We start from the raw sequence: 23,404 nt of genomic DNA on the forward strand, positions 1-23,404 counted from the left end.
CGTCGACGGAAACCCGCCTGCCACTTTGCGCCGTCGTCAGCTGTCACCCTCTTCGCTCTTCGTCCCTGGTGCTCTCGCTCCCCCCTCCTCGTCCCACCTGTCACTATGTCTAGCCCAGAGCACAACGACTCCCCCTTACCGAAAGGCTCCCACCCCTACGATCCGGTCATGCAATCGGACTCTGAGCCGGACTCGCCCGCGGCCCCGTCCTTCCCAAACCGTCCTCGTACCCTCCGACAGAAGATAGCTGCCGCCGTCGCCAAATCTGGTTCGAAACCCCTGCTATGCTTTCTGCCTCTCGGCCTGGTGGCGGACGCGCTCCACTGGAACCCAGTGCTCGTGTCCATCTTCAACTTCCTCGCCGTCATTCCCCTCTCCGTGGTGGTTTCGGACTGCTCCGATGAGCTATCCGACTCCCTGGGGCAGCTCATGGGGGGCTTGATCAATGCTACCTTTGGCAACTGTGTGGAGCTGTCGGTGAGTCTCCAAACGTCTGCTGGACACCTGGGTTCGAAGCTAACTTCATGGTTGTAACGTTTCCTAGACCGGCATCTTGGCTCTCACGCGGGGCGAAATATACTTTGCGCAATCCGTCATGATCGGGAGCATTCTCTCGGATCTCCTGCTCATCCTCGGTTGCTGTCTCATCGCTGCCTCGTACAACACCTACATCCTCCATTTCAACAAACCCGTCACCGGCGCGCTCGCCTCGCTGATGGTCGTCACCTCCGTCGGACTTATTCTGCCCTCGGTCCTTTATTCCACCTTCCCGTTCGACCTTGGGGAGCAGATCGTGGCGTTCTCACGTGGCACATCTGCCGTTCTACTGGTGCTCTATGGTGGGTATCTATACTTCCAGCTGGGTACCCATAGCCATCTCTTTCTCCAAGGGGAGACCGAGAGCAACTCGTCCCGGGAGTCACAGCGCAGCATGAACTGGCTCACGACAACTCTGGTCCTGTCCGCATCAGCCATAGTTGTCTGCACCAAGAACATCATGGACAGCATTCCGGCAACAGCTGCAACCCTGAACATCTCGAAGACCTTCATTGCGACCATTCTAATTCCCATCATCAGCAATAGTTGTGAAGGCGCGGTGGTCATCACTGCCTGTGGTGGTGGCGGCGATGTCAACTTTGCTATCAGTATGATAGTCAGCAGTATCCTGCAGATTGGGCTATTCGCCATTCCCTTCCTGGTCATGCTCGGTTGGCTCATGGGCACGCCTATGACGCTGTATTTCGAAACATTCCATACCGTGGTTCTATTCTTCTCTGTGCTGCTGGTCAACTGCATTCTGCAGGATGGGAAATATACCTATATCCATGGGAGCATGCTGGTCGCCATGTACGTCGTCCCGATAAGACTTTCATATGATTTACAGACTAACTTGATAGCAGGTATGCGATTCTGACGCTTGCCTTTTACGTTCGGTAGGCGGTAGCCTTGACATCTTAATTTCATCGTCTGCGTAGTTGCGATCTGCTCTTTCTTTGCTTTGGAGCGCTGCTTTTCGGGAAATTGGCTAAGAAACTATATACACACATCTACATATATTGGATAGTGCATACTAGCATCATGATACTAGGAATGATCATGTGTTTACGACCGCGATGTCCTTGGTGGTGCTCACGCTGGGACATACATAAAAGGCCACTCCCGTGATGATGTACCTGTGTCTTCGTTAATACTAGTGCTGTAACATTGACAAGCGTCAACGTATTGTTGTAATTCAAGATTTACTTACGTTCCACAGAGCATAAGGCCATCAAAGTAGTTGGCCCTCCCTTCGTGAATCACGTGGCTCATGACCATAGCGGCGAGAAACAACATAGTGGCCTCAAAATTATCCATCTGCAGAGTCACCGATTGGCCCAGGGACCAGCCCATGAGCACCAGAGTGGGTGCGACCAAAAGGGTGAGGCGCAGAATACTGTTCAAGATGTTTCGGACGGCGACCTCCACATGGCCCTGGCGCGAGATGATCACGATGGTCAGGTACTTGGTCACGTTCCCCACCAGAGGCACCCAGACCAAAATGGGGAAGCTGGTTCCCGTTCCCCGCTCTAGCGCAGCATTGACGCTGTTCACGATGTGTACCACACACCCCGTCAAGCACGCCACCCCAATGAAGAGAGCAGCCCCAGCAGAGCGGGGAGTAAACATGGTCCGTTCATGTCGCGTTTGAGCTTCGTTTCCATCCGCGTGGTGGTCACCGCTGGTACCGCTGTAGTGCGACTCGGCCGTCTCTTCGGCAATGCGGAACAAAGCAGCATGGGACTTGAGCTGGAAGAGGAGAAAGACACCAAATAGTCCCAGCAGAATGAGAGCGATCCCATAGGAGACCATTTGTACCTCGTGGCTGGTCACCACAGCGCTGATGGAGAGTGTGTCCAACGACGGGAACGTGACCATCACACCGGGCAGCACCAAGGAAATGCATACCATCATCATTAACGACGACATGATGCTAGTCAAGGTGCGGTCGAATTGCAGGTGTTCCTTATCGTAGCCAGAGATCAAAAAACAGCTACCAAGTACCTGTGTTTCAGGTGTCAACAAATTTGGATTAACCTGGCAAACATTGGAAGCCGATCGCCTACCAGGAGAGCATAGCACAGGATACTGCCAACGACCACCGAATGGAAGATACGGCCTTGACCCATTTGCGCAGATACCAGGCCAACCATCAGTTCGACCGAATTTCCCAAGGTGGATTTCAAGAGCTCGTGAAGCAACGGGCCCAGGGTGTGGGACAGCTCAGTGATCGCAATGGTGATGATGGCCATCAGCGGAACCAAGGCGACCAGGTTTAACCAGAAGACCAGCTGTCTTGGCCATCCCAAGAGGCCTGAGAGGAGTCCCAGGAGCACAAATCCAGCGAGTGCTTTCGAGACGGGGTGCCTACCGATCCTCATAATGGCCATGTGGAAGGGATTGGTGCGCCCGTGGAGGGCCGCGGTCGGCGAAGAAACGCGCTCACTAGGAGGCGGCGTAGGAGGATCCGATTCTGCCAATGTGCCAGAGGGGCCCTCCATGGTTGAAGAATGGTGGCGGTGCCTCACAGCAGGCATTTCCAAACAGTGATATGTTCCTCACGGGTTGAGATAGATCGATAGGCTTTTGCTTCTTTTGAGTAGCGGGCGGCGTTTCAGAGGCTCTTTTGGGTTCAGCTGATCGGATGGATCTGAAAATAGCTTTACCAGCTTACCGGGGACCTGGCTTGTATCTGTATCTGACTATGTGTATCCACGGTAAGGAGGTACGGTACCGTTCCCCCCGAGCCCGAACCATCAACCAAGCGCCTCCTGGGCAAGCGGCCCCCTCAGCCTTACAGGGCTGGGTGGCATTTTCCCATTGGATGCCACCCCCACCTCCCTATCTGGCCGAGGGGTTTGGCGCCTAGGCACCTTCATTCTGGGCCAATGGGCACTGGCAATCTCCGCTGGGCCCCACCCACCTGCCCGCCCAGTGCGCTCTTTTTGTGTAAACAACCGTATCGGTCACATCTGACACGGTTCGAACCATACCTGACGGTATCCGCCAAACCGCCCCGCACGTCTTAATAACCTCCCGGGGAGAAACAGCTGGAAGAAGATCAGTCCGAACATACCTTCTGCGAGAATGCTCATCTCCTCAAGGGAACTTTCCTCGCTCAACCTCTCATAATGGCCTACTTCGAAAATGCCCGGGGACCAGCAACACCCTCTCTCCTCGCAAGCGTCCGACATACTGTTGAGGTGACCTTTCTTTCCAGCTACACCAATGTGCTCTTAATATTTGTATTCCTAGGGATACTCTCCGGCTCCCAAGAATGGAATCCCTCCGCCGTGTTTATCCTGAATTTTCTCGCCATCTTCCCGCTGGCCTCGTTGTTGTCCTTTGCGACCGAGGAATTGGCTAAAAGCGTTGGCCAGACGGTGGGAGGTTTGATCAATGCGTCTTTTGGCAATGCCATCGAAATGATCGTAAGACAAATCCTCGAAGTATTGCTTTTGGTACAAGCTAAATAATAGCATTCAGGTTGGAATTACCGCCGTGAGCCAAGGGGAGATTCATATGGTCCAGTCTTCGATGGTTGGCTCGATCCTATCCGGCACTCTGCTGGTATGCCACGCATCATCCACATGCCCCTACTCCCATTACTGACTGTCATTGCCCAGGTTCTGGGATGCTGCTTCTTTGCCAGCGGCTATGATAAGGAGACCGTGCTCTTTAATATTGATGTGACGGGGATCATGTCGTCCTTGATGATAGTGTCCTCCTCGGCGCTCATTATCCCATCAACCCTGTACTCCACGGCGCTCTATGCCTCACCTGGCGGGAATGAGTATATCCTGCACCTCTCACATATCACTGCAGTCCTGTTACTGCTCTTCTATTTTGTCTATCTCTACTTCCAGCTCAGCAGCCACTCTCACCTCTTCAGTAGCACCGAAGAGGAGGAAGAGGAGGAGCGCCAGCTAGGACCCTTGCCCGCTAGCCTCATCCTCATCCTCGCTACGCTGGGTGTCACTGTCTGTTCCGACTATCTGGTAGAAGGAGTGGATGGCTTTGTTGAGGCCTATGGGGTGAGTCGGGCGTTCTTGGGTCTAATTGTCGTGCCGATTGTGGGCAACGCTGGCGAGTTTGCAACCACGGTGAAAGCAGCCAAGGAAGGTAAAGTAGACCTGGCAATTGGTGTGATCGTGGGCAGTACGCTTCAAATCGCACTTTTTGTCACGCCATTCCTGGTACTGTATGGATGGGCGCTAGGTCAGCCGATGTCCTTGCGCTTCAACTCGTTCGAGACCGCTTGTTTCTCGCTGGCAGTGGTGGTGATGAACTGCCTGATTCGGGAGGGTCGGTCGAATTATTTCGCGGGCGTGTTGTTGTGTGGAACGTGAGTTTCTCCTTTATAGCCAATGCCTTAATTACAAGGTCACCCTCTTTTTTACTGACCTGTATACAGGTATCTGATCATTGCGATCGCTTTCTATGTTCACCCAGATCTTGTCGTTCCCTCGGAGTAAGCACCGCCCTTATAGAGGACATCACCTATGGGATCAGGCGGCCCATACACAAGGATGTGACAGGTCAGCGGATGTTCGCCACCGATTTTATGATATAGAGTTTTGTTTTCTATTCTAGGACACGTTCTCTTAATGCGACCATTATGATCAACATGTTGAATGCTTCTATTGCCTTGAGGAAGGAATTCCGACGGGCGCAGGACGCTGCCGAGTAAATTAGGCAAAAATTACAGGCCGGCAAGCGGGGAGGCCGAAGATTACCGGCTGGCGTTACGCGGCTGCCTTTTCCCCGTATCTTTATTACCAATACGAGCGACTTGGGACTGTCTTGCTCCGCCCCAAACAAGAAAATCGAGCAGCATGAGATCTGATCGCACTCACTCCATCTCCTAACTCCTTGATCTCCCCTGATTCCATCTCATTTATCCTTACTTCGCTCAGGGGAGGTGACCTAGTTCGAATTTCTCTGATCATTCGCTACCTATCATTTGCTTTGATTGTAATCTCTTCATTTTCCTCCGGTCGGGACGCATTCGCAATGACCCCAGTAACGACCGTCTGCTTGGTCTAAATTAATCATCAAACACCCACGGTAGCATGAGCTCCCACCCACAGTCATGAAGGAGGCAGGTAAATCCATGATCACAGGCCCCATATCCGCTAGTGGCCCACCCCAGACCGGAGCCGAATATAGAGCCAGTCAGTGACTAACATGGCCTCAGAGCCTGAGCGAGAAGCCTGTCATCGCCCAGGGACCACTGGGTCGGGGCGAGTCCAGCGCATTCGAGTTCTCGGCTGAACAGTTGAGCGGACTGATCGAATCACGAAGCCTGGATACCTTCTATGCCTTCGGTGGCCTCCGCGGGTTAGAAACGGGACTACGAACCGATCGAAATACCGGGTTAAGCGTGGACGAGTCGGGCGTCAGGGACACTGAACCATCGGCCGCAGCATCGTCGGTCGACAAGCATCACCACATTCATCTCCACCACCACCAGGGCACAGAACAATTCGCAGATCGACGGACTGTCTTCGGCAATAACCGCCTTCCCATCCCCAAGTCACCCACCGTCCTACAGTTGATATGGGCGGCTTACAATGACCACGTCCTCTTCCTCTTGACTGGGGCAGCGATCATTTCGCTGGCCCTAGGCCTATACCAGACATTCGGGACCAAGCACTCCGGTTCAAACCCGCCAGTCGAATGGGTTGAAGGGGTGGCTATTATCGTTGCCATTATTGTCATCGTGCTGGTGGGCGCGGGCAATGATTTTCAGAAAGAGCTGCAGTTTCAAAAGTTGAACAAGAAGAAGCAGGATCGCTTGGTGAGAGTGATCCGCTCCGGTCGGCCACAGGAGGTGGCTATTAATGATCTCGTGGTCGGCGATGTCGTGCACATGGAGCCAGGTGATGTCATACCGGCCGATGGAGTCCTGATCCGCGGCCATCATATTCGATGTGATGAATCCGCTGTGACTGGAGAGTCTGACTTGCTGCTGAAGCAGTCTGGCGATGAGGTCGCGGATGCGATCGCTGATTGTCGTGATACGAAACATCTTGACCCGTTCGTGATCTCGGGATCAAAGGTCGCGGAAGGCGTCGGCTCGTTCTTGGTCATAGCCACCGGCAATCATTCGAGCTATGGCAAGATCCTCCTGAGTTTTGAGGAAGACCCTGGCTTCACTCCACTGCAATCGCGACTCAACGTACTGGCGAAGTACATCGCCAAATTTGGTGGTATTGCTGGCCTGGTGTTGTTTGTCATCTTGTTCATCAAGTTCCTGGTTGGTCTGCGCCATTCGACAGCATCCGGGACCGAAAAGGGCCAGGATTTCTTGGAAGTCTTCATCATTGCGCTGACGGTAGTTGTCATTGCTGTGCCGGAGGGTCTTCCTTTGACCGTGACGCTTTCTCTTGCCTTTGCGACCACGCGGATGCTGAAGGACAACAATTTAGTGCGACAGTTGCGCGCCTGTGAGATCATGGGCAATGCTACTGACATCTGCTCGGACAAGACTGGGACGCTGACCCAGAATAAAATGACGGTTGCCGCCGGGATGATTGGCATAGATGCGGAATTCTTGGACCTAGAACCACAGACAGACGTCCCGGCGCGCAACGTCCCGACTATTGCGGCATTTTTACCTCGTCTTAGCGGTGACGTGAAATCCCTAATCCGTGAGTCAGTCGCCATCAACAGCACGGCATTCGAGTCAGTAGCAGATGGAAGCCGCTCCTTCGTTGGATCCAAGACCGAGGCTGCCCTGCTGGACTTCGCTCGAGACAACCTCGCCATGGGCCCCTTGGAACTGGAGCGGTCCAACCATGAAGTGGTAGAACTTATTCCTTTCGATGCGACGCGCAAGTGTATGATCACCGTGGTACGCCTGGGTGAGGTGTATAGGGCGTACATCAAAGGAGCGCCCGAGGTGTTGATGGGCTTCTGTAGCAGCACGCTGGTGGAACCGACGGAAGGGCAGTCCGTCATCGCCTTGACTGAAAGTACCAAGAGAGCTATACGCCAGAAGGTAGATACCTACGCGAACTGGTCGCTACGGGCAATAGCGTTGGTGTACCGGGATTTCCCAACGTGGCCTCCAAACCAGGCTGGAGAAATACAATCCGACACGCTTGAGCTCGGGGATATACTTGGCAGCTTGACTTTGATTGGTGTTGCCGGTATCCGCGATCCTCTACGGAGAGGGGCTCATGATGCCGTCGAGACTTGTCGTCGAGCAGGAGTGACAGTGCGTATGGTCACTGGTGATAACTTGTTAACAGCCCGATCTGTTGCCGAGGAATGCGGGATTATCAGCAACCACGATGACCTTGTGATGGAAGGACATGAATTCAGGAGGCTGACGGAGGAAGAGCAACTTGAGATTACGCCCCGTCTTAAAGTTCTGGCACGGTCTCGACCCGAAGATAAGCGTACGCTGGTGCGACGACTGAAGCAGGTTGGGGCAACGGTTGCCGTCACTGGAGATGGAACCAACGACGCTCCTGCGCTGACAGCAGCCGATGTCGGATTTTCGATGGGCATCTCGGGAACAGAAATCGCGCGCGAAGCTTCAGCAATTGTTTTAATGGATGATAACTTCGGCTCGATCGTGAAGGCGATCATGTGGGGTAGAGCAGTCAGCGATGCCGTTCAAAAGTTCTTGCAGGTAAGACATCCCACCGGATGGCAATCTTAATCTACAAAGAACCACCTGACAGCGTGTATAGTTCCAAATCACTATCACCTTTACCTCTGTCGGACTGGCCTTTGTCACATCTGTGGCCAGCTCCAGTGAAACATCAGTGCTGACAGCCGTGCAACTGATGTGGGTAAATCTGATCCAAGATACCCTCGCAGCATTGGCGCTCGCCACCGATCCGCCCTCTCCCAAAGTATTGGACCGAACCCCGGACAAAAGATCAACTCCATTAATAACCGTGCCAATGTGGAAGATGATAATTGGGCAATCGATTTACCAGCTCGCCGTGACACTGGTGCTCCACTTTGCCGGCAACAGCATTTTCTCGTACACCACCGCCCACGAGCACTCTCAGTTGCAAACGGCGGTGTTCAACACATATGTCTGGATGCAGATATTTAACCTGTACAAGTAAGTTTCTTCCCTATTGTATACCCATTGGCGCCGTGCTAACAGTTCCCAGCACCCGTGCACTTGGCAACAACGTCAACGTCTTCGAAGGCGTCCACCGCAACTGGCTCTTCATCGGTGTCAATATTATCATGATCGGTGGACAGATAATCATTATGTTTGTTGGTGGGCGCGCATTTTCCATCACTCGACTCAGTGGCGTGCAGTGGGCCTACTCGGTCGTTCTCGGAGTCTTGTCACTGCTTGTCGGGGTAATAGTGCGGTTCATCCCGGATAGCCTGGTGCAGCGTTTGTTTGCGGGTATCGGGTTTATTATGGGGCCTTTGTGGAGGCTATTGAGGGTGAAAACCGAGTAACGATATAGGTTCATTAATTTTGTTGTGTATTTTTGGGCTTGTTTGTATATATTGGGTTTCTTTTCTTATTGTCGTTAGTAAGTACTGTGATTTTGTTCACTAGTATTTCTGGCCCATTCCATAGACACTTTTCATAACTCACTTAGCCTGAAGTTCCTTTTACTATATTTCTATGTTGACCGACTATGATCATGGAACCATCTTATCTTCTCGTGCCCATCATGACAATATGTTTAGCATCGTGACTCGCCATTAGTAAAAAGAGTGGAACATAGTGGGAATATATATTGGTACTATGACTCCGTGCTTCGAAAGTAGCAGTAAGGATGTATGAAATAGCATATAATCCATATAGTAATTTTACCTGTCAATACTTGAAGAGTAGATATCAAAGAGCAGGAAGGACAGACGATAGATAAGCTTGAGTGGTTTATAAGTATCCCGAGCTCCCAACAGTATGCTCGTGTAAACACGCAGGGTCCTTTTCCCATGACGTCACGTGGGTGAGCTGGACTCTATCACATGACTGATACCATCGACATTATAACACGTGACTAATACACGATTACTAGTTTGCATATAGGACAGATTGTAATTGTATATCGAGTCCTTATCCTATATCTATATTCCTAAATATAAATAAGCACTAGCTCAAATCGTAATATCTTAACACGTGATCAGTTTCGAGGAAGGCGTCTGCTCAACAAACGTCTCCTCCCCTGGCGCCAGATTGGCAAACAGCGCATTAAATAGATCTCTGCCCCGTTCATCATGTACAAGTCCAATCCAAATGAAGGAGGAGAGAATGACCCGCATTTCCTCCCATGAGCGGACGCGACAGCTCCCTAGGTAATACAGCAGCCAGTGCCGGAAGTTGCGCCTTACAGTGGGTAAAAACACCGCCAGACCACCCACGGTTAACAGCCAGATCCAGAGCTGTGGGGAGACATCGTCCCGCTTGGCCAAGCCACTGAGACAGCGCTGGTACGAGGCGGCAAGATGAACATACGGAGTGGGGTCGCTGCGGAACTGGAGAAAGATGTCGAACCCGTAGCTGAGTAAAGCGAGGCGAATCGCTTCGTCCCGGGACCCGGGATCAAAGCTCATGTGTAGCAGAGGGTACATGACGGAGGCCATGGTTTTCATAAAGTCCGTCTCGGGGATCATGCCGTTCGTCTTGGTGGTGAGGTTGACCTGGGCACAGAACCCCTGCATGATGTGCCAGATCCGCGCTAGCCCAGGGTCAAGCTCCCGGACGAACGACGGGTCGGGGCGAGATCGTGGCGTGAAGCAGAGGTCGGACGGGGTGAAGATGTCGAGATTCCGGTTGTCGAAAAATGCGGGTTTGTCTCCACTGTGGATCGCTAGTCCCACATCGCATCTGATCACAGGTTAGGTTGCCATCAACTATGTAGTCTAAGACGAAAGGGGAATATAATGTTTGGCAAAACAAATAAAAAAGAGTGATCGGCTGGAGAAAGGACCCACCGAATAAGATCAATGACCAGTTTGTTATTGGATGTAAACGCCCCTAAGCCGCCACGCAGACGGACCATCTTGCGGAGCCCATGGGTGTGATGTAGGATGGCAGCATAATCGCCGACAATATGCGCATGCAGGATCAGGATAATGACGACCATGATGGTTGCATTGGACACGTGGACCTGCTCCTCCCCGAGCCGGTTGCGTAGCAGGCGGATGGCTTTCCCGAGATGCGGGGACTGCGCCGCATCTGGGCCCTTGTATATGCCAAAGTACGATTGGGTGGTGATCACCATGGCATTGAGATAGGCTGCATCTAGGGACAGCATGTCCATAATCCAGTTTCGGCTAGACTTGTTGAAGACTATGCATACAGCAAGCGGGTAGAACTCCGCCTTGGCGCGTTCGGTGACTAGGAAGGTTTACTTTTAGTTGGGCCCCCCTTGAATCACCAGCGGGTGGAATCAGGGACAGGACGGCATGGCACCTACAGCGAAGAATGGTGGCTAGGGCTGCTGGGCTGGTGGTGTCATCCGCCAGCCGGATGAAAGACATGTCGTTGCCGACTCTGCGGGGAAGATGTGCCGGCCAGCGGGTGGATGGGACTTGTGCAGCAGGCGACAAAGCTAAACCCGCCTCATCGGCAGGAGGAGCCGAAGTCTCGTCTGGGCTTGCGTCCGCTGGTGTAGATGGATCGGCCTCTGCTTGGCGATAGCGGGATTTGCCACGGTTCTTGCCAATCATGACATGGCTGCGAATGAGTTTGCGGGTACGGGGATCGACTTTCTTCGTGCCGGTGGAGACGATGAATGGCATGTCCGCCATGTCAACTATCGTGCGAGAGAGTTTAGAGAGGCATTTCCTTCATTGGGCTACGATAGACGCGAAAAAAACCTGGTATGGAGAAGGCGTACATACCAGACTGCTTGGAGGGTGACATGGTGGCGAACGAGCTCCCGTCTAACGACAGATGGCGTCCTGCGCACGTCCCAGACCAGTGGGATAGATCTCACGAGGATGGCCCAAGGACAAGTAGTTGGACGAGGCTAAACGAATGACACGAACAAGTATTCCAGACTGCTGGCTTAAAAGGGCAAGCAGTCCGGGGGACTCGGGAGAGTCAGGAGATATAAGAGACGGACTCGTTGGACGGAGCAGCTGGAGTTGCTCACCGTTCGCTGCTGCGTCTTTGGTTGGTTCGGATCCGCCCTGCTGTCACTTGCTGTCACTTGCTGTCACATGTATCTTGTGATTGGGTGGATTAGTGTCTGTGGGTCTGACATTGTTGCCTGTTTTGGGTTTAGCGTTGCGAGCATGTGAGGGAGCTTGGCGTGGAAGGCCTAATCGGGAAAGATGCAGATTTGCATCCAACTATTGTTTCTATTCCTATTTCATTCTGCTATTTACAATCTACCATGCCTCCAGATTCACAACTAGCAGACTAACACTGCTTGAGCCCGATAATCTTCTTGCACACCCACGCGAAATCTATCCTTTCACCTTCTTGCGTTGATGGTAGGCTTCGAGCGCTTCTGCCTCTCGTGCCAGATAATCAAATCCCTTATCAATTAACTGGCAGCTGCGCCGGGGCAACGGTTCGCCTTTGATTGCCAGAGGGGCCTGAGTGTCTCCGCAGGGGATGCTGCAGATCCAACGCACAAAGAGTTCGTAGTTCTCGCGACTGTTCTCGGTGAAATCAACAAACTTGCTTTTCGAGATGCGAAGATATTTTCCGTCGTGATACGCCTGCAGAATTCGGGCCTGGGAGCGGAATATCGATATAACCATGACCTGTGATGAAAGCATTGTTAGAGTAGGCATCGGTGGCAGTGAATGATCAATGGCTGTTGAGATGGTATGAAGTGGAGTTGAACCGTATTTGAATAGACAACACTTACGGGGAAGGTGCGATGCTTGATATAATCAAATCGGTTCAGCCGCCATCGCATAAACCCAACAATGGGCAGGACCTCACTCCGACGCAGGGGTTCTTCGGGATCAGCGTAGTGGTACATCTGGAAGCTGCAGTGGGGGACGCTTAACGAGTCGGCTTCCATTTCCGAAACAGCCTGCCATGGGTAGGGGAAATCGGGCGTGTGCTCGCCGCTAGCGGTCCGAGGGTTTGCGCGGTAGCATCTACACAGCGGCCGGACAAATAACATTAGCCAAGACACTCTTCACCGTCACGGCAGAGTTGAGGGTCTGCACTCACCTTCGTGGAACCCAGGTTTGCTGCTTGTCATCGCAAAGCCATGCGCCATAGACTCTACCAAAAACCCTGTCAAGGGTATAGTGCACCCGGAGTGGCTCATGGCTGCGTCCCTCATGCCATTCCGAAAAGTGCACCTTGTCCCAGTCGATCTCCGGTAACTCGGATTTTGGCAATGGCTGGTAGAACGTCTCATGTTCTGGGGAACGTGCCCCTTCCAAATCCAGCTCGGACACTTTGATTCCCAGTGTCTCCAAATCACGATCCGTCAACACCGAGTGCTTGAGGGCCTTTGTGGCTGTGAAGATGCGCCTCAGGTGGCGGGACACAACATTGGTCTGGGCGACTCGCAGTCGAGCGTCTTCACGACTGCTCTCAAAGAGTGTCTCGATAGACCTCTTCATCCTCTGGTTTTGAGTGTAACTAACAAGTGCTGAGTTCAAAGTTATTGATGGCTAACGAGGGGAGAAGAGAAGATGAAAAGTGAAGAAGAGGGACACCTGAAGTTGTTATAGTACCATGTCGGGAACCCTCCCAGTTTGGAAGTTTCCGGGTAAGTTACGGAAATACTGAAATGACTGTATCAATTTAGAAAACGGAAGATGGCGACCAGCGAAGAGTCCAGAGGAGCAGTCGCAGGTAAATATAGTTGTGGACTGTTGCGGAGACCACCAGGGAAAGTGACTTGGCACTCAGGAACATCCAAGTTATATGGGACATTCCGTCGCCCAGTTACTACAGAAGCTAGCACACATTGTTCCTTCCTCGGAGGCTTATGAGTGCACTCATCACCTTCAAATACAGACATCGATGGTTCCTTCACCATGCTTCACAGGGCTATATTATTTGCATCACAGCCATGCAGTGACTGGCCTCTCTTCTCAAAGCGTTGTTTACATACACTCACCGCAGGTAGTATATACATAATATACTGCACTGCCGGCCCTGGACTCAACCTTCACACTTCAATGGGAATTATCTCTATCGCTTCCTTACAGTGGAGGCCGTTCCTCTCATATTTGTTTTGGGACTAACTAGGCAGAAATTTGCTCTATCCAGTTTTCTTCCGGCATTAACATGTCTGCTCCTGAATTTCCCGTTCGCCTTCTGGACCGGAGATCTTGGAAAGAGTGGGCGCAAAAGCATGGGGTCAAAGGGAAAAGTATTTATGAGTTAGGAGAATATGATTCAGCATCCAAGATTGGTGACGCCCAGTACCTAGCCCTGAGGGCATTGTGGAAGATCCGACAGGCTAGCGAGTTCCATCCACAACACTGGGGGATTCATGGCGTTGAGGCTGCCCGAGAGAAGCTGAGAAAGCTGGAGCATTGGAAACGCTTCATTCAAGCGGTCCCACTGGAGGTCCAATTGGACGAGATCCTTCCAATCCATCCTGGCCTTGGTGACTTCAAGCTCATATGGTACTATGGGCAGCTCATTCGCCGGGCGCCGAGTGCGCCAGATAATGAAGAGAACATCAATTTTACCCCGTGGTCCGAGCGGTTGAGAGAGCGAAGCACAGGGTTGGACAGCATGGACTGCTCGCAGGACACACCAACACAAATGTATTCTTATCCAATTGATCCCAGTCATCTAACGGAGTGGTTAAACATTCATGGGATTCACGAAGAAGAGCAAGGGAGAGAAGCACGAGAACGACCATCAAGCAGTCATAGTCCATTCTATCAGTCCTCCACAGCTCCATCCATCGATTTGGACCCCGACACATCCAGTGATGACTTTGGGAGAGACCCAAATTACGAGGAGCCCAAAGAGTTCCCCCGAGTTTCGGATGAAAACATGGTAAATGCATACCTGATTGGTCTGGCAAGCCTGATAACCTTCTCTGTGGAAGGCGTCGAGGCCCACTGGGCACCGGAACGGAAGGGGTACAAGGTGTGTGACGAGGATGGTCTCAAGCTGTATGAAGCACGCACGGATGGCCATATGTTTCTGACTCGGAATAGAGAGACCAAAGGCATTGTTGAGGTCAAGCCAGTGGTGCGAGCGGAATCACCTCGCGTCATGATGCAGGAAACCGCGCAAATGGCGGCATGGATTCATGCCGATCGCGATGTGATTCAGGAGTATAACCAGGCGGAACAAATGTTAGTATACCAAAATTCATTTACGTGGTTCCAAGTCCCTACACAACGGAAGAGAAATGTGAAGCCAGCAGCTAAGCATCTGACACCATAGGTTCCGTCGTTTACTTTGGTCGATGAATCGCCATCAGCTCTATATTATAATTGCCCAGTACGATGCGGGCTACGTCGATTATTTGACGAACCCGAATCACGACCCTGAATGCGACTCGTTTCTGACGATGAATCAATTTGGGCCTTGGGATATTGGAAGCTCGAGTGAGGTTGAGTTTTTCGCTGCGATCTTGCTGGCAGTGACCTTACAGTTCAGTAGGGGTATGCAACTAATCTAAGACCTTCTGATCTGAAATTCATCTCGCACTTCTTGGATGTTTCATCTCTATTTTCAGCATGCGGCTGATCCTCGAAGGCCTATCGGCTGTTAGGTTGTGAAACTTCAGAGATGACCTTCACCGTCGGCAGCTTACTGATTGATCGCCATGTCCTACATGTTTCCCTATACCGAAGTCAATTGTTCCGTCACGAGAAAAGCACAACACCTGTCATACTAGCAAGCCTGCTGTAGAATCTTATCACCACCAATAAATATCGAATATAAAATACATCAAACTAGTCTAAAAAGCACTGTGTAACGAATAGTCACTAAGAATGGAAAAATAAAATACCATTCATTAAGCCGATATCAATCTGCCAACATCCGAGAAGCTACACGCATTCAAGCACCAGAAGCGGAACCGTTCCGGACACTTATCCAACAGGACCTCCACCCATAAATGACCACCATCTCAAACTGAGCTGCGAACCACCTCCACCCAGCCGAAGCTGTAGACCGAACCAGATCCGCGATGTGCGGGGTAGGAACAAATGTGGCCCGCTGCGGGTTCCGAGAAGTTCGGGGGAGTCACAGCGCGTATACCATCCCTGCCATGCTATAACCTTAAATGCGTGCCGCCCGCTCACTGTATTTGTCTCCACAAACTTCTTTCCTCGTTATCTTCCAACCTTACTTACGCACATCCATCTCACAATGCACATCATCTGGCGGGATTCGGCCGAACCAGCCGTCTACGAAGAGGCACGCGTAGGCCGTGTGTTCAATCACCGTCGTCCTCAACGCTTCCCCCTGGCAGTGGTCAAAGCAACCAGCACGAGTGACATTATTGCAGCGGTGAAGCTAGCCGCTGAGAAGAAGTGTCGCGTTGCCATACGCTCGGGAGGACATTCCTGGGCCGCATGGAGTGTCCGCGATGAATCCATCCTGATTGATTTGGGGAACTACAAGCATTTGGAAGTGGACGCAGATAATCGCATTGCGAGAGCCACTCCCAGTATGACGGGGAAGGAGCTCAATGGAACTCTGATCAAGGACTATGGCTTGATGTTTCCGGGAGGTCACTGCCCTGATGTGGGCCTGGGTGGCTTCCTGCTGCAAGGTGGAATGGGGTGGAATTGTCGGGTTAGTTACTTTGTTCCCAATATGATGTTTCGGCTGGCTGATGATTGAGTGTAATAGAATTGGGGTTGGGCCTGTGAAAGAGTCCAAGCAGTCGATGTAGTGACAGCCGCAGGCGAGCTGCTTCACTGCAACGCCACTCAGAACCGCGAGCTCTACTGGGCAGCCAGGGGAGCCGGGCCAGGCTTCCCCGGTGTGGTGACGCAGTATCACCTGGAGCTGATCCCATATCCCAAGGACGGCTTCCGGTCGTCTGGCTACGTCTACCCCATTCGACAGTACCGACAGGTCTTTGACTGGCTTCTCTCCATTACGCCTAGCTTCGACGAGGACACTGAAATTGCAGCTGTGGCTGCGTACCCCGAGGGCATTGACGAGCACTGCTTCTTTGTGTTATTTGTCGCCATGAAGTCAACCCCTGAAGAGGCTGAAAAGGCTCTACTGCCAGCGCAGATTACAAGGCCAACTGGCGCCATCCAGGAGTGGTTCTGCCAGGTGGACAGCCTGGAAAATCAATACACCAATCAAGCCAAGGCTAACCCGGAGCGACACCGCTACTGCGCTGAGAATGCCTACATCCGGAATGACGCCGACGTGCCCGCCGTGCTGGAGGAGGCCTTTACGACACTGCCCCACAAGAAGGCGTTCGCCCTCTGGTACGCCATGTATCCCTGCAGCCGTCGGAAGCTGCCCGACATGGCATTGAGCATGCAGTCGGACCATTACTTTGCACTCTACACGGTGTGGGAGGAGGAAAGGGACGATGCTAGATGCCAGGCATGGGTGGCCAATGTCATGAAGAGGGTCCAGCGACATGGGGTTGGGTCCTATCTGGGAGACGCGGACTTCCAGGTGCGAAAGACGAGATACTGGGCAGATGCCAATGCTCGACGTCTGATGGACATCCGCCGCAAATGGGATCCTCAGGGGCGCATCTGCGGGTATCTGGACCAGGGGGATCAGTCGGGAACGAGAGGACTGGATAATGCTCAGGAGATTAAATTGTGAGGGATTGCGTTACGTGGCGGATGTCTTGGCCGGATAAATATTTTCGAGGACTACTACAGGTTGGTCTGGCCAACATTTAGTGTCATTTTTGGCCCCTAGAGGAATGGATAATCATGTATATAAATCGGAGAGCCTTACGTGTACTTGTACCCCATAAAAAATAGACTATACATTGTGGGGTAGCCCAAGGCAACAATGCTAGTACAGACCGGCTGTGGAGACCCGATGTAGGTCTTGCTGGGCGCCATATCCGACATGCCAGGACTTGAGATTCCACCCATCTCAGACTTCGTAGATCTATCATCGAGGAATCTATCATAATGCAGTTGGCATTAAATCAGCCCATGGAGCAAGTTGATGGCCAAGCAGCGAGAATCTCTTGTCCTCTTTCTACTGTATACTCGTCTCCAACGCAGCTTAGAGACAAAGTGTCAACCATCTTCCAAGCAATTATTGATAGCTTCCATCATATACCCCTCCACCGTCCATCAGTATAGAAAACCCAACGACTTCCAGTCCGCAAAGGTAAATCGGTTGGCCCACGTCGGCTTGTGGAGAGCAAAAGCACGAAGAGTTGCGGGTGGCGGGAGACACTCGGATAGCGGGGGAGTGACTGATGGATATCCAAGCGCCGGGAGACTGAACCGAACCGGATCATATATGACATTCGGGAGGGGCACAACTGTACGGGATTATATCCCACGCACCATGTCTCCTGGTCATCGACTCAATCAAATCAGCAATCACATCTCGCCCAAGATGGTGGAGCAAACTCTTCTCAACAAAGTGGCTATCGTCAGCGGCTCGTCGTCAGGCATTGGCGCCGCCATTGTGCGGGAGCTGTCTGCCCGCGGAGCCAACACGGTCGTCAATTATCCATTTCCCAGTCTGAAGGCCGAAGCAGATACCTTGGTGGCTTCGTTGCCAACACCGTCGGTCGCTGTGGAAGGGGATATGGGCTCAGTGTCTGCTCCACAAGCGTTGGTCGATGCTGCTGTATCGACTTGGGGCCGAGTGGATATCGTGGTCAACTGTGTTGCATTGGCAGTCAACAAGCCCTTAGAAGAGCAGACCCTCGATGACTGGGACCGGCTGGTCAATATCAATGGACGCGGGACGTTCTTATTAACCCAGGCTAGCTTGAAGCACCTCACCAAGAACACGGGGAGAATTGTCAATATTGTCAGCATTTCGGCACGAGGACCTCCTCCGAATCAGACTATCTATGCGGGTACCAAGGGAATGGTTGATTCGTTTACCAAGTGCTGGTATGGTCTATCGTTCTGATGATATTCAAGGGGGTTCATCGCTGATTCAAATAGGGCCAAGGAGCTCCCACCCAAGTATGGCTGCACCGTCAATGCAGTCAGTCCGGGCCCGACCAAGACTGAAGGCTTTGCCGCTGCGGGAGAGGAGCAGATGAAGATCCTCCAACCGATTATCGATCAGACACCGGTCGCGCCTCGTATGGCGGAGCCGGATGAGATTGCATATGCTGTCGGGTTTCTGTGCGAGGAGCGGTCGAGGTGGATTAATGGGGCACACATTGTTGCGTCTGGGGGACTGTTTATTGATTAGCGTGCGCTAAAGCAATGAATCTGATGATGTGTGTGCTCTTTGGATGAGGAGCGCAGTATCTTAGTCTTGCTTATAGCGCATTTGTTAACAAATATCATGTTGTCTGGCACAAGGCCAAGCATTTCTTAAATTAGGCAGTTGATCATTATCGAGGAATGAGTGCCTATTTGAGCTATCGGTATAGTCAGTGCGCTGGCATTCTTGTATTGATCACAGGCGGTCATACATCATGCACGCAAACACCCAGATGCTTCACGCCAGCCAGGATAGACTACAACAGTTTCTGCCAGAACAGCATGCAAGTAACATGCAGTGTCACAGATCTACAATTCTACAATTTCACTGATATGCAAACTTCTTAATCAATGTGCATTGTGCACCAGTAGGGCAATGAAGCACGTGAAGCGATACTCGAAGAGGAAGCTCTCATTCACGCGCCGTCGCTTAACCCCGAGTGTTGACCTTAGCGCCATTAGCATTTCTTCAGGCTGGCTTTGTTGACATGAACTAAGTGAGACATACTTTCTTCACCTCTGAGACATACTTCGTCATCTTCTTCACTTCTCGTTCATCAGCGTCGTTCTGGAACTTTCGTCTAAAAGCATCGTTCTTCAAGCGTCATTCTTCAAGCATCAAATATCTCAAATCGTCGTTCAGCAAAATGCCCACCAGTTTCAACGTCGATAGAGCCCTGACCATCATCCGCAACGAGTATCGCAAGGTCCTCGGCCTCACCTTCAGTAATCACTACATCTATCCCGGCCAGTTCGTGGACAAGCGCGGTAAGCCATCCTCTCTCACTCTTAGATTATCTCGACTAATTGATCAGACGCTGCTCATCCCCCTCGGATGTCCTTCCCGCGCCTCAAGGCCAACGGAACCTACATGGTCGTGTGTCTGGACCTCGACGCCCCCTACCCATCTTGCAGCGTCCTCGGCCCCATGTGCCACTGGATCCAGTCGGGCCTGGAGCCAATTATGAGCGATAATGGTCACTTCTTCCTCAGAGTGGGAGCTCCTTATATCGCGAACTACGTTGGACCCAACCCTCTCTTCGGATCTGGCCCACACCGCTTCCTGTTCATCCTCTATGAGCAGCCTGCCGGGTTCAGCATGACTCGATCGGCTCCATGCGGTGGCAAGAAGATGGGACTCTTGGCGCGCACTCGCTTCGACCTTGACAGCTGGGCTAGAAGTATCGGTCTGGGTCCGGTTGTGGGTGCTAATTACTTTCTCAGCAAGTAGCTGAAACCAGTGCTTGCGTTGTTCTTTGAACATCTTATCACAACACAAGATCTCATGGTGGCGTGAGTTGATTTTGATGGGAAAGTGAAGCGGTCCTTTATGTATGTCTTAGCGTATGGAATGTGACTGTTGTGTGGTTCATCTTTTGAGCGCACTTGACTTGCAGCACACTCTGAAGTGATGTGGAATCGGACCGACATGTATATCTTACGTGTGACTGAGGATGTTACCAGTTGTTAAACAGCTGACAATACAATAATGTCTAATCACCATGTCTCCAATTACCAGTAGCTCAACTTCAACTCAACATACAAAGAGACAGTTACTTGCAAATCACCAACCACTGCACTTCTGCCTAAACCAAGCCCACCAGTGCAGCATCCATCATTTGCTAATCTCACCCACCCACTCCTCCGAACTCACAACCCGTCCCTGCCTCATAAACACCTTCTCCATCAAAACCCGATGCAACTCCGAATCCCGATCCATACAGCCATCCTCCAACACAGTAACCCCATAGTCCAAATCCGCCGCCGCCCGAACCGTGGACAAAACCGCACCACTAGTAATAAGCCCACCCACCACCAACTCGGTAACACCCCAAGACCTTAGAATCATATCCAGCTCCGTGCCCGTAAACGCCGAGACACGACGTTTAGTAATGACTGGCTCTTCCTCCAGAGGCGACACAGCAGAGTGAACCTGGGTAGATTCATGGTTGTCACGGAAGATACCCCACTCCTTGACTTTGGCGGTGCTGGCGTTTCGGGGATTACATTCGGGAAATCCAGCGCGAAAGGCTGTGACCACGTGAATGGTGTTGATTTGGGCGTTGCGGGCTGCTTGGGTCACGGAGGAGAGGGTTTGGAGGTATTTGGTGGTGGGTGTTTCAAGACGGTTGACGATGCCGTTTTGGATGTCGAGGAGGAGGAGGGCTACTTTCTTGGTGGCCATCATGGATTTGCTTGGTTTGAGGGTATGAAAGTGTTCTTGAGAAGTGGTTTTGATGATTATCTGTGTTCAAGGTGACAGTTGCTGGGTCTTCTTGCATACTTTTATGCTGCTGCTTGAAACCCGGTAACGGGCTGGCTGGTGAGGTGCTGCTTCCTGATTGGTGGAGAGGCCCGGTTCCGGGATAGAAAGCCGGTACCGGGATAGTCTCAGCTGCCAATGTAACAAACCGGAGCATCGTTTGCTTTTTACTCCTTTGACCTTGATTCTCCTTCGCTAAGGTGTGATAAAGGCTCGATTCTCACGTCTTGAAGGGGTTTCTGCAAGACGAAGTGCTCAACATGAACAGCCATCCACCCCCCTCCACCGCGACAGAAACAAAAAGCACCGATCTAGAGAAAGAGCCGAAACAACATGCATCACGACATGAAGCATTTTCAGTCTTCACAGTCAACCAGAAAAGAGCCATGGTGGCGACTGGCTCACTGGCGAGCTTCTTCTCGCCTCTGTCTTCCAGCATCTACTTCCCTGCCATGGACACGATCGCGGCAGCGCTGAACGTCTCCACGTCCAAGATTAACCTGACTGTCACGACCTACCTTGTAAGTCAATAACCCTTCCACAAAACCTATCACTGACCCTATCTCCTCACAACAGATCATGCAAGGCATAGCCCCCATGTTAATCGCCGGCTTCTCAGACACCGCCGGCAGACGCCCGGCATACATCATCTGCTTCACGATCTACATCGCCGCCAACCTGGGCCTCGGGCTCCAAAACGACTACGGCTCACTCCTCGGCCTACGATGTCTCCAAAGTGCCGGTAGCAGCGGCACCGTGGCCCTCGCCAACGGCCTAGTCGGCGACCTCGTGACATCCGCCGAACGAGGAACATACATCGCCTTCGCCTCCCTAGGAAGCATGCTCGGCCCCTCCCTATCCCCCATCATCGGCGGCCTCCTGAGCCAATACCTCAACTGGCACTGGATATTCTGGTTCCTGCTCATCTACTCCGGCGCCTTTTTCCTCCCCCTCCTCCTCTTCCTCCCAGAAACCTGCCGCAAAGTCGTCGCCGACGGCTCCGTCCCACCCCCCACCCCCAACAAGAACATCAGCGACACCATCCGCCACCGCAACCGCAAAGCCCAAGGCCTCCTCATCGAGGAAACCAAACTCGCTCACGTACGCAAGAACTACGCCTTCCGATGCCCCTCACCCATGTCCACAGTCAAAGTCATCTCCGACCTCGAAACGGCCGTCATCCTCCTCGCCACAGGCTTAAACTTCGCCTGCTTCTACGCCGTCATGACCGGAGCCACCACCTCCTTCCACGACATCTACCACCTCAACAACATCGAAACCGGCCTCATGTACATCCCCATCGGCGCCGGCGGCATCGTCTCGGCATTCACCACCGGCCGTCTCATGGACTGGAACTACCGTCGCCACGCTACGCAAGCCGGACTCCCTGTCCTCCGCAACGTTCGTCAAGACCTCACGAACTTCAATATCGAGAAAGCTCGGCTGGAAGTCGGTCTGCCGATGTACTACATCTGTATCGTATCTATGATCGCCTACGGCTGGGTCCTCGGCCATAAAGTGAATCTGGCTGGGCCGGTGATTCTCCTGTTCATCTGTGGATGGAGTCTCAGTGCGACATCGCAGGTTCTAAATGCCATTCTGGTGGACTTATGGCCGAGTCGGTCTGCTGCTGCCACGGCAGCGTGTAACTTGTTTCGGTGTGAGTTGGGCGCTGCGGCGTCGGCGGCGATTGGGCCGATGAGTGAGGCCATGGGCCAAGGGTGGTCGTATACGACGCTGGGGTTGATTTCGGCGGTGGTGTCGCCGAGTTTGTGGGTGATTATGCAGAGGGGGATTGGGTGGAGGCAGAGGAGGTTGAGGAGGGAAAGGCAGAAAGCAGAGAGGGGGCATTAGATCGCTGTATAGGGTTATAGGATTAGTGTTGGAGTAATGGGGATGAGTTTAGGACAGAGGTGTAGCCTAGCTAGATTGCCTGTTAGATAGTGGAAAGGCATACGTTTAATTTTAATGATTACGTTAGCTAGCTTGCTCCAGTGATTTCTACATTTCGTTATTGATAGGTATGTGTGCACCTGGATAGTTGGAACTACGCTAAGTGCCTCAATGGGCAGTTACTATATGGATTAGTTTACAGTGGATGGACAATGAGTTTGAATAACGGGAGAAACTAGGTTTCTCCCTTCAAAAGGTGTAGTATTATTTCTTTTTCTATAAAAAAAAAAAAACCCACCCAAAGGGGTAAGAAAGGAAACGGGGCAGAAACAGAGAGGGAATGGGGAATAAATGGAAACAAGAGAGAGAATAAGGGAACAAGAATGTAAGGAAATGAAGGATATGGTGGAAGGAAATATA

General features: G+C 52.1%; 11 protein-coding genes across 11 annotated transcripts; 7 read left to right on the forward strand and 4 right to left on the reverse strand.

The window, feature by feature from the left end:
- Positions 1–105: 105 nt before the first annotated feature.
- ASPBRDRAFT_56105 (uncharacterized protein) lies at positions 106–1,437 on the forward strand (the record flags this gene model as incomplete). The annotated part of the gene is made up of 3 exons (XM_067627494.1): positions 106–477; positions 545–1,347; positions 1,401–1,437. The coding sequence occupies 3 exons, from the start codon at positions 106–108 to the stop codon at positions 1,435–1,437; spliced, it is 1,212 nt and encodes a 403-aa protein (XP_067477535.1).
- A 157-nt stretch (positions 1,438–1,594) lies between these two features.
- ASPBRDRAFT_197007 (uncharacterized protein) lies at positions 1,595–3,038 on the reverse strand (the record flags this gene model as incomplete). Its single annotated transcript, XM_067621050.1, has 3 exons — positions 1,595–1,673; positions 1,748–2,541; positions 2,604–3,038. The coding sequence occupies 3 exons, from the start codon at positions 3,036–3,038 to the stop codon at positions 1,595–1,597; spliced, it is 1,308 nt and encodes a 435-aa protein (XP_067477536.1).
- Positions 3,039–3,668: 630 nt separating this feature from the next.
- Positions 3,669–8,979, forward strand: ASPBRDRAFT_31200 (uncharacterized protein; the record flags this gene model as incomplete). Its single annotated transcript, XM_067622874.1, has 8 exons — positions 3,669–3,968; positions 4,024–4,107; positions 4,164–4,882; positions 4,952–5,008; positions 5,131–5,223; positions 5,737–8,179; positions 8,241–8,623; positions 8,676–8,979. 8 exons carry the CDS (start codon positions 3,669–3,671, stop codon positions 8,977–8,979), a joined length of 4,383 nt encoding a protein of 1,460 aa, XP_067477537.1.
- A 398-nt stretch (positions 8,980–9,377) lies between these two features.
- ASPBRDRAFT_44456 (uncharacterized protein) lies at positions 9,378–11,060 on the reverse strand. The gene is made up of 3 exons (XM_067625201.1): positions 10,953–11,060; positions 10,468–10,873; positions 9,378–10,360 (listed from the first exon to the last, which is right to left on the reverse strand). Exons 1-3 carry the CDS (start codon positions 11,014–11,016, stop codon positions 9,646–9,648), a joined length of 1,185 nt encoding a protein of 394 aa, XP_067477538.1. The 5' UTR covers positions 11,017–11,060; the 3' UTR covers positions 9,378–9,645.
- Positions 11,061–11,949: 889 nt separating this feature from the next.
- ASPBRDRAFT_56110 (uncharacterized protein) lies at positions 11,950–13,191 on the reverse strand (the record flags this gene model as incomplete). Its single annotated transcript, XM_067627495.1, has 4 exons — positions 11,950–12,252; positions 12,360–12,597; positions 12,674–13,077; positions 13,189–13,191. 4 exons carry the CDS (start codon positions 13,189–13,191, stop codon positions 11,950–11,952), a joined length of 948 nt encoding a protein of 315 aa, XP_067477539.1.
- A 556-nt stretch (positions 13,192–13,747) lies between these two features.
- Positions 13,748–15,107, forward strand: ASPBRDRAFT_56111 (uncharacterized protein; the record flags this gene model as incomplete). The annotated part of the gene is made up of 2 exons (XM_067627496.1): positions 13,748–14,778; positions 14,870–15,107. 2 exons carry the CDS (start codon positions 13,748–13,750, stop codon positions 15,105–15,107), a joined length of 1,269 nt encoding a protein of 422 aa, XP_067477540.1.
- Positions 15,108–15,802: 695 nt separating this feature from the next.
- ASPBRDRAFT_128485 (FAD-binding oxidoreductase) lies at positions 15,803–17,236 on the forward strand (the record flags this gene model as incomplete). Its single annotated transcript, XM_067618059.1, has 2 exons — positions 15,803–16,231; positions 16,289–17,236. The coding sequence occupies 2 exons, from the start codon at positions 15,803–15,805 to the stop codon at positions 17,234–17,236; spliced, it is 1,377 nt and encodes a 458-aa protein (XP_067477541.1).
- A 673-nt stretch (positions 17,237–17,909) lies between these two features.
- On the forward strand, positions 17,910–18,986 carry ASPBRDRAFT_180042 (SDR family NAD(P)-dependent oxidoreductase). The gene is made up of 2 exons (XM_067619915.1): positions 17,910–18,504; positions 18,559–18,986. Exons 1-2 carry the CDS (start codon positions 17,945–17,947, stop codon positions 18,812–18,814), a joined length of 816 nt encoding a protein of 271 aa, XP_067477542.1. The 5' UTR covers positions 17,910–17,944; the 3' UTR covers positions 18,815–18,986.
- A 410-nt stretch (positions 18,987–19,396) lies between these two features.
- ASPBRDRAFT_676910 (YbhB/YbcL family Raf kinase inhibitor-like protein) lies at positions 19,397–20,273 on the forward strand. The gene is made up of 2 exons (XM_067628936.1): positions 19,397–19,596; positions 19,644–20,273. The coding sequence occupies exons 1-2, from the start codon at positions 19,476–19,478 to the stop codon at positions 20,057–20,059; spliced, it is 537 nt and encodes a 178-aa protein (XP_067477543.1). The 5' UTR covers positions 19,397–19,475; the 3' UTR covers positions 20,060–20,273.
- A 5-nt stretch (positions 20,274–20,278) lies between these two features.
- On the reverse strand, positions 20,279–21,065 carry ASPBRDRAFT_44464 (cysteine hydrolase family protein; the record flags this gene model as incomplete). The annotated part of the gene is made up of 1 exon (XM_067625202.1): positions 20,279–21,065. A coding segment is annotated over exon 1 (395 nt), but the record flags the coding sequence as incomplete, so codon positions are not given.
- A 236-nt stretch (positions 21,066–21,301) lies between these two features.
- On the forward strand, positions 21,302–23,042 carry ASPBRDRAFT_76066 (uncharacterized protein). Its single transcript, XM_067629303.1, has 2 exons — positions 21,302–21,612; positions 21,668–23,042. The coding sequence occupies exons 1-2, from the start codon at positions 21,352–21,354 to the stop codon at positions 22,943–22,945; spliced, it is 1,539 nt and encodes a 512-aa protein (XP_067477545.1). The 5' UTR covers positions 21,302–21,351; the 3' UTR covers positions 22,946–23,042.
- Positions 23,043–23,404: the final 362 nt, after the last annotated feature.

Source organism: Aspergillus brasiliensis (genome assembly GCF_001889945.1).
Source record: "Aspergillus brasiliensis CBS 101740 unplaced genomic scaffold ASPBRscaffold_8, whole genome shotgun sequence".
Classification (NCBI taxonomy): domain Eukaryota; kingdom Fungi; phylum Ascomycota; class Eurotiomycetes; order Eurotiales; family Aspergillaceae; genus Aspergillus; species Aspergillus brasiliensis.

What these genes read in the sequence shown, in the direction of transcription:
- ASPBRDRAFT_44456 (XM_067625201.1), bottom strand. Translation starts at nt 11,016, where the DNA reads ATGTCTTTCATCCGGCTGGCGGATGACACCACCAGCCCAGCAGCCCTA. An exon ending in CCTAGCCACCATTCTTCGCT is followed by an intron (nt 10,874 to 10,952) that starts GTAGGTGCCATG and finishes AAACCTTCCTAG; the next exon opens with TCACCGAACGCGCCAAGGCG. An exon ending in CTGGTCATTGATCTTATTCG is followed by an intron (nt 10,361 to 10,467) that starts GTGGGTCCTTTC and finishes ACCTGTGATCAG; the next exon opens with ATGCGATGTGGGACTAGCGA.
- ASPBRDRAFT_180042 (XM_067619915.1), top strand. Translation starts at nt 17,945, where the DNA reads ATGTCTCCTGGTCATCGACTCAATCAAATCAGCAATCACATCTCGCCC. An exon ending in GATTCGTTTACCAAGTGCTG is followed by an intron (nt 18,505 to 18,558) that starts GTATGGTCTATC and finishes TGATTCAAATAG; the next exon opens with GGCCAAGGAGCTCCCACCCA.
- ASPBRDRAFT_676910 (XM_067628936.1), top strand. Translation starts at nt 19,476, where the DNA reads ATGCCCACCAGTTTCAACGTCGATAGAGCCCTGACCATCATCCGCAAC. An exon ending in CCAGTTCGTGGACAAGCGCG is followed by an intron (nt 19,597 to 19,643) that starts GTAAGCCATCCT and finishes CTAATTGATCAG; the next exon opens with ACGCTGCTCATCCCCCTCGG.
- ASPBRDRAFT_76066 (XM_067629303.1), top strand. Translation starts at nt 21,352, where the DNA reads ATGAACAGCCATCCACCCCCCTCCACCGCGACAGAAACAAAAAGCACC. An exon ending in TGACTGTCACGACCTACCTT is followed by an intron (nt 21,613 to 21,667) that starts GTAAGTCAATAA and finishes TCCTCACAACAG; the next exon opens with ATCATGCAAGGCATAGCCCC.